Genomic DNA, 7,726 nt, shown 5'->3' with positions numbered 1-7,726 from the left:
AATCGCATTTGCTTTTTTAACAGCTGTATCACATTGGCGGCTCATAGTCATCCTGCTATCGACCAATACCCCAAGGTCCTTCTCCTCCTCTGTCGCTTCCAACTGATGCTTCCCCAATGTATATCTAAAATTCTTATTATTAATCCCTAAGTGCATGACCTTGCACTTTTCACTATTGTATTTCATCCTATTACTATTACTCCAGTTTACAAGGTGGTCCAGATCTTCCTGAATAGTATCCCTGTCCTTCTCCATGTTAGCAATACCCCCCAGCTTTGTGTCATCCGCAAACTTTATTAGCACATTCCCACTCTTTGTGCCAAGGTCAGTAATAAAAAGGTTAAATCAGATCGGTCCCAAAACTGATCCTTGAGGGACTCCACTAGTAACCTCCTTCCAGCCTGACAGTTCACCCTTCAATACAACCTGCTGGAGTCTCCCCTTTAACCAGTTCCTTATGCGCCTTACAACTTTCATATTCATCCCCATCTTTTCCAATGTAACTAACAGTTCCCCATGTGGAACCGTGTCAAACGCCTTACTGAAATCGAGGTAAATTAGAACTACCGCATTCCCTTTATCTAAGTAATCCATCACCTTCTCAAAGAAGGAGATCAGATTGGTTTGGCACTATCTACCTTTAGTAAATCCAGGTTGCAATTCGTCCCAATTACCATTGACCTCTATGTCCTTAAGTACTTTCTCCCTTAAAATTTTTTCCAAGACCTTACATACTACAGACGTCAAGCTAACAGGCCTATAATTACCCGGATCACTTTTATTCCCTTTCTTAAAAATAGGAACTACGTTAGCAATTCTCCAGTCGTACGGCACAACCCCCGAGTTTATCGATTGCTTAAAAATTCTCGCACATCACCACTAAGGATTTGTGGCCAGAATCTAAACTCAGTCGTACAGTTGTAAACCAGAGTAACTCCATCCACTGAAGAGAGTGAAGTGACTCAGTTTGTGTAACTGAGGTCAGAGCTGGCTTGTGGTCTCTGAAAAGTGAAAGACGCTGCACAGTAGAAAAAAGGAAGAGAAACTTAGTTTTCTTTTTGTGAGTCCTTCCCATAGTTTCATGCCAGCCCTAGTTAGCATAGCCAAGCCTTGATTTATATGTATATTATTCTGTCTTTAAGACATTGAGCAGCTACAAGAACAGGCTGTTTGTGTCCCAGGAGGTGATTAAATGGGTTAAGATTAAAATTCCCTCTGTATTACTCAGTCTTTCTGTGAAAGAAAAGCAAAACAGCAAGGCAGAGAAGACTCCACAAGAGTCAGACAGACAGACTCCTCCTGCTGCTGACTTGCCCGCTAGTCCCAGAGGAGGTACAGTTCTTCCCTGGTAGTTGCTGGGTATCTGAGCGTTTCTCCTAACATGAAGGTAAGACAATCACTTAGCTAATTTCTACGAGTGAAATGAATTAGATGAAATATTAATTTAAAAAGGAAGATCCCTGGCTGAGAAATGTAATGCAATAAAACTGCAATAAAGTAGACAAACAAGAAAAAGTGGTTTGGGTGGCTAATCTGCTGAGTGTTCAGATTTCACATCATTATTAACAGTGCCATTATTATTTATTTGCATTGGAGTTTGGCTGGAGTAAGGGTTGCCAACCAGGTCCCAGAGTTGACATAATGCGTTCAAAAGAAAAAGCAAAACAAATCAAAAATTAATTAATGTTTTCTCTCCTTCTTGTTCAGGTATTTGAGTTTTTCCTTCTGGTAGAAGTTACATGTTTCTTTCCAGTTTTTTCCAGGTGAGTATTTATTTGGAATTGTGTATGCTAAAGAATGACCATGAATTGTTTAATATACTTATATATAAATGCTTACATAGATGTGGCTGGTCCACAGCATGGGGAGAGGGTTAAAGGAATCTCTTAGCTTGTGCGCCGTGAGAGGGAAGCCACTTTCCCGATCAGCACTGTCAGTGCCGCACTCCAGTGGCAGAAGGAAGTGTGGTGACAGGTAGGCCGCTGCCTCCCTCCCTTCTGAACACACTGGAAGAGCTGGCAAGCTCCAGAGGGAGCATTTCCTGGGAATTGTGCACTTCCTGGGAATTCTGGCTGAGCCTGAGAATTCCACAGGGAGCTCTGACCTCCCCGCGATCCCCATGACACGGGGCTGTGCTGCTGACACAATCTGGCTCCCAGTGTATAGTTAAGATATGGTCTATGCGAGCATTCAGGACCGAATGTGTCCCTCTTCAGGGATAGTTTCTCCTGTCTGCCTAGTGGTTAGACAAAAGGATTGGGAGTCAGTTTTATTCTTCTGTGGCAGGATGTGAATCCCATTGATTTCAGTAGGAGCCCAATAAGGCCCCATATTTTTAATCAACATTCATTTAGCTGTGTCTGAACACTTGGCTCTAATGCTTATGAATGGAGACATTGCAATTCCTTATATTTTGTTTCTGTTTTTTTAATAATGCAAAAAAATAATATTGAGGCAGTCCTTCCTCTCCAGTTAATTGCCACTGGAATCCTTATGGCCCTTGGTCTGAATGTGATGGCTGCACTAAGACTCAGGTATAATGCTATTAATGCTTTTTCCTTTTGCCTTTCTTAACATGCATTTTTATAATAATTATGGTAGCATTATATCTGTAAGAGTATCAAAAGCCTAAAGCATATGATTTATGTCTGCAAGGATGCGATATTCTAAGAGCTGACAGTGCAGAAGGAAAGGACATTGATGTTAGGAAGGAGGATAATAATCTTAAGCATAGCTGACTCAGCAGTTTTCATTTTGGTGATAGTTGCAAAAGATGTCCTAGTGGAAATTCAAGTAAACTCTAGTATAAATTCTTCAGCTGATATCTATTGATTTCTATTAGTTTTTATTGGCTGACCCAACTGCTCCATTCCATTCCATCCCATTCCTAACAGTAATCAGTAGAAACAAGCTGAAAGTTTTCTGTGTTGGCACTTCCATTCAGGTGAGAGATATTTTTGATTTTTAGATTCTTTATTGATTCCTTTGATAAGTCGTTAATTAGGGATAGGTGGATGGATGGGTTCAGCTTAAAAAAGGGCCAGCGTGCACTTTCTCTCAAGACTTGACATGAACCTGAATTTCTTTTGAGATGCAATAAAACTCCAGTTTGTTTAACTTTAGTTTTTGTCATTTTCCTTTGCACTTGCTTCCTCTTGGGATCGATGGCTGTTTTATTTTAGTTCTGGCAGGTCAGTTCCAAGAGTGACTGACAACATTAAAATGTTCATAAAATGCAAAGAGTACAGTATTTTCAACTGACTCGTACTCGTTGCAGTTGGCGCCTAGATTTTAGAACAGAGGAATTGGGTTGATTAGTCTACTAGGGCCAAAAAGAGTAAAGTCCTTTCTGTTAAACCATTTTTTATTGATACCTTGTTAATTTGTAGTAACATGAGGAGTAGTGTCTTTGTTTTCAGGAAACATAATTAATGGTTTCAGTTAATTACAGCAAAGGATTTGTTGTGCTGTCATGAAAGCAGTCTAATATTTCTGCTTTAGGTTTACACTTTCTAAAGGTTTCTATTGATTTGCATTCAGATTCGCAGACGGACAATAGCAGTTTATGGCCAGTATGGGGGAAACCCCTGTGTTGGGAGTGCCTTTGAAACACGACAATGTGTTCCTACGAGAGGATGCCCAACAGAGGAGGGCTGTGGTGATAGGTTCAGGTGCTTTTCAGGTACTTTATTTTACTTTATTTTTCATAAGTTTCTGATACTTAAAGTTATGAAGAGGATTACGTAAAGGGGCTTCCTGTTTATCAGACAATCACAGTATCATGGGGTAAATAAAATCAAAGGATGAAAGCTCCAGTTTTTACAGGAAAGAAATTCACAGGTCAAAAATCAGACACAGCCTTATTAATCCACTATATAGTCTTGCTGTGGTCCCTCTGTGCATATATGCCTTACCCTACTGACACATTGGAGGGACAGACCCTACCTGTCCTGGCTCTGTGCTGCACCCAGGAAGTGGCCTGCAAGTTTGGTTCCTAGGTGGGGGGGCCACAGGGCTTCGTGCGCTGCCCTGAGCACTGGCTCTGCATTCCCACTGGCCAGGAACTGCGGCCAATGGGAGCTGCGGAGGCGGTGCCTATGGGCAAGAGCAGCATGCAGAGCCACCTGCGGCACCACCGTCTAGGACCCGGACCTGCTGGCCACTTTCGGGGCACAGCGTGAGTCAGGACAGGCAGGAAGCCTGTCTTAGCCCCCTCGCTGTGCCACTGTCCGGAGCTGCTGGAGATAAGCCTGTGCCACAACCATGAGTCCTAATCCCCTGCCCCAGCCCTGAACCCCCCCAAACCTGGAGCCCCCTCCTGCACCCCAAACCCTCATCCCCAACCCCACTCTAGAGCCTGCACCCCCAGATGAAGCCCTCACCGCCCCCTGCACCCCAACACCCTGGCTGAGTCCGAAGCCCTTTCCCTCACCCTGAAACCCTCATTTCTGGCCCCACCTTGGAACCCATACCCCCCGTTAGAGTCCTCACCACCTCCCGCACCCCAATCCCCTGCCCCAGCCCAGTGAAAGTGAGTGAGGGTGAGGGAGAGAGAGCCACCAAGAGGGGGAATGTAGTGAATGGAGGGCCGGGCCTCGGGGAAGGGGTGGGGCAGGGGGCATGGCCTTGGGGAAGGGCCATTAGAAAGCTGGCAACCCTATTGCCAAGTCAACCAATTTAGTGAGATCCCTTTGTAACTTTTCACAGTCTGTTTTTGACTTAACTATCTTGAGTAATTTTGTATCATCTGCAAACTTTGGCACCTCACTGTTTACCCCCTTTTGCAGATCATTTATGAATATGTTGAACAGCACTGATCCCAGACCAGTACAGACCCCTAGGGACACCTCTACTGACTTCTCTCCATTCTGAAAATGGGCTATTTATTCCTACCCTTTGTTTCCTATCTTTTAATTTGAGTGCCTGGGAATGCTTTCAGGATCATCTAATGATCCTTAATTTAATTTATTGACAAGCCTTTGTTATCTTAATCACCCCGCCTCTGTTTATAAACAAACTCCCTGCACCAAGGGCGGAAGTCATTAGTAGCCCACAACTCATCACATTCCACACTCAAGCTCTGACTCTTGGGTGCTACTGGGTCCTTGCCCCACGGCAGGCAATTGAGGAGGGGCATGTAATGCTTCGGGCCCCACCTCCATGCATCTCCCCTGCCCCACTATATTATTGTACATGATCACATACTATTAAGACACCAGCACTCCTGTATGCCTACTGTTCACTGTTCAGCCTGCACACCGAGGGCCCAATTTTGCTCCTAGTTACACCAGAATAAATGGAATGATGGATTTTCTATGTTATAATTGCATAGTTTACAACCACTGCCCACTGGCCAGTCAGCACACTGAATGAGTTAGGGGTGGTGTGGAAATGATGATCCCAATTCTCCCCTCTCTTACACCAGTGTAAATCAGGAGTAACTCAACTGCCATCAGTGGAGTTACAATGGAGTAAAACTGGTCTAAAGCAGAGAAGAATCAGGCACAAAAGATGATCACATAATTAAAGGCGCATTCTAGTGTATACACTCCAGCAACCCTAGCTATGTGTTTAAAACGTGCTGCAATGCCCTCAGTTCAATTCAAGTGTCATTTTTTAGAGACCTAGCGTTGCTTTTTGACTATTGCCAAAAATAGGATTTGAACCCTGGTCTTCCAGTGATATATCAGTCAGAGAGGCAGGCCCCTGAGTCTGAGTTTTTTCTTGAGTTTTCATAATTTTTCTTAAAGCTTGTTTTTAATTAGAACTACACAAAATGAGAATGTGTGATTAAATCGGCTTATTAACATACTTTAATTTTAACTGCTGTGTATCCAGATGGAGAAACATGTTTCCCCCTTTCCCCGAGATTTTTTTTTGTTTTGGTTTTAGGTCAATGCATTAGCAAATCTCTGGTGTGCAATGGAGACCAGGATTGCGAGGAAGACGGTGCTGATGAGGATCGGTGTGAAGAAAGCAGACCGGCTTGTGACATTGATAAAATGCCTCCTAATGCAGAACTTACAGGAGCTGGGTAAGCTTCTCTGCAGATCTCATCTTACCTGTTATGTCAATATCTGTGCTAGTTTAAGTTGTATTTTTGTAGCATTTTACAACAAGTCTTGGCCTCTAGTTAACCTGCTCACATGCCTCAGAGGGATCAGCTCCAGATCTCAAGACTATTATTTTTACTATTTTACTATTTATGTTAACCTTAGTGCCTAGGAGTCACAGTCATGGACCAGGACCCCATTGTGCTAGGTGCTGGACAAACAGCTGCACTAAAGAAAAGTCTCCTTTTGATAGAGTAGAATTAGGGCTCACAGTCTCTGTAGAGGGCATTCATTAAAGTGTAACACAATCTTTAAAAAAATTTTCTGAGCAGGCATTCCACTAACAGAAGGCAGCAATGCACATGTACTGTGTATAGCACATTACGACCTCTTTCTCGCTCCCATCTGCCAATTTAGATAGATTAAACAGATGATTGAAGGACTTCATAGCTTTGCCATATGTTCATTATGGGTGTGAAATTTTCGCCTCAGATACACACATATAACTTCCATTGACTTCAAACAGAGATATGATTGCAGAATTTGGCCTTATGAGATGAAATTTTATACTTTTATTTTATAAAAGGAGCTTAGTTCTTCCCTGACTTGCACTTTGAGTAGTCATTGACGCCTGTGTCCTGCCTATATAAAATGCAGCCAAATCAAAATGGAAGCATTTTATAATGATTTTGTATAAGTGTGTTGCTTAAACAAGGTGCATGGTGGTGGAGAATCAGGCCTAAGATCTTAATATAGGTACAATTTTTGGACAAGATTCACTACTATGATCTGGCTGCTGGGCTCTAGCTCCACTAATACAAAGCAGCTGGGAACCTGTTTTAACTGGGTTTATAGCTGTCTTGCATCACAGAAGGATCTTAAAGCAGCCAAAGTATAACTATGAATCTGGCCTTTTGATTTTGAACAATGATTTGAAACATTTGCACTTCTGCAACTTAAACACATCTTTTTAATTTGAAAAGAAATGTTGCAAACTAGTTGTCTATAACCAGGATAGGTTATAGACCGGTTTCTAAAGGCATAGCAACAGCAGTTGCTTTTTCCTTAAGGAATACTGCTGTGCAATAGCATTGTGGATCTATACTCTTTAATGACCTCAGCTACATATACAGAAGTATTAGCATAACAAAATGATTATCTTTAACTTGTTTAATGTAGCTCTATCGCCTTGAGAATGATCTTAGCTCAGATGGAATAAAGGGGAGTTTTGGTAATGGATTGGGCATTTTGCGGATATAGCTAAACATAAGCAGTTGCCATGGATATGAATGTATTGGCATTAGCAGGTGTGTAATATCTGGCTAAGAGGAGTAAAAACATTATCTAAGTTGTTGTCATTGCTGACACAATTAAGAATGGCATTTTACTTTCCGCACTCTAGTATGTATGTGTGGCACTTTTATGCCCATCTAGGAGTCTATAATATAGTGTCCTATTTTCTTATGTAATGGCTTGTCTACATGGTGAGTTAGCACATGGCAAGCCAGGGTGTAAATCAACAGGGCATTAGCTTGCTGCACACTAATTCACCATGTGGACTCTGCTGCAGTGCACTGAAAATTCCGTTGTACATTTTGGCATATTCCCATTTCAAACATCCGTACATCAGTGCTCACTATGGAACTTTTAGTTCACGGTAGAAGTGTCCGCAT

At 42.4% G+C, this 7,726-nt stretch overlaps 1 protein-coding gene across 1 annotated transcript in view; it reads left to right on the top strand.

Moving 5' to 3' along the window:
- Positions 1–1,159: 1,159 nt before the first annotated feature.
- Positions 1,160–7,726, top strand: part of C7 (complement C7) — a 39,405-nt gene continuing 32,838 nt past the window's right edge. Inside the window, exons 1-5 of the mRNA XM_030567651.1 lie at positions 1,160–1,387; positions 1,708–1,763; positions 2,459–2,534; positions 3,541–3,682; positions 5,893–6,034. Of these exons, the coding sequence (XP_030423511.1) occupies positions 1,382–1,387; positions 1,708–1,763; positions 2,459–2,534; positions 3,541–3,682; positions 5,893–6,034 (422 nt within the window). The 5' untranslated portion in view covers positions 1,160–1,381. The remainder of the gene's footprint in view (positions 1,388–1,707; positions 1,764–2,458; positions 2,535–3,540; positions 3,683–5,892; positions 6,035–7,726) is intronic.

This window comes from Gopherus evgoodei, chromosome 6, assembly GCF_007399415.2.
Source record: "Gopherus evgoodei ecotype Sinaloan lineage chromosome 6, rGopEvg1_v1.p, whole genome shotgun sequence".
In the NCBI taxonomy this organism is placed as follows: domain Eukaryota; kingdom Metazoa; phylum Chordata; order Testudines; family Testudinidae; genus Gopherus; species Gopherus evgoodei.
Note: the sequence above shows the minus strand (reverse complement) of the source record. Positions and strands in the feature narration are given on the sequence as shown.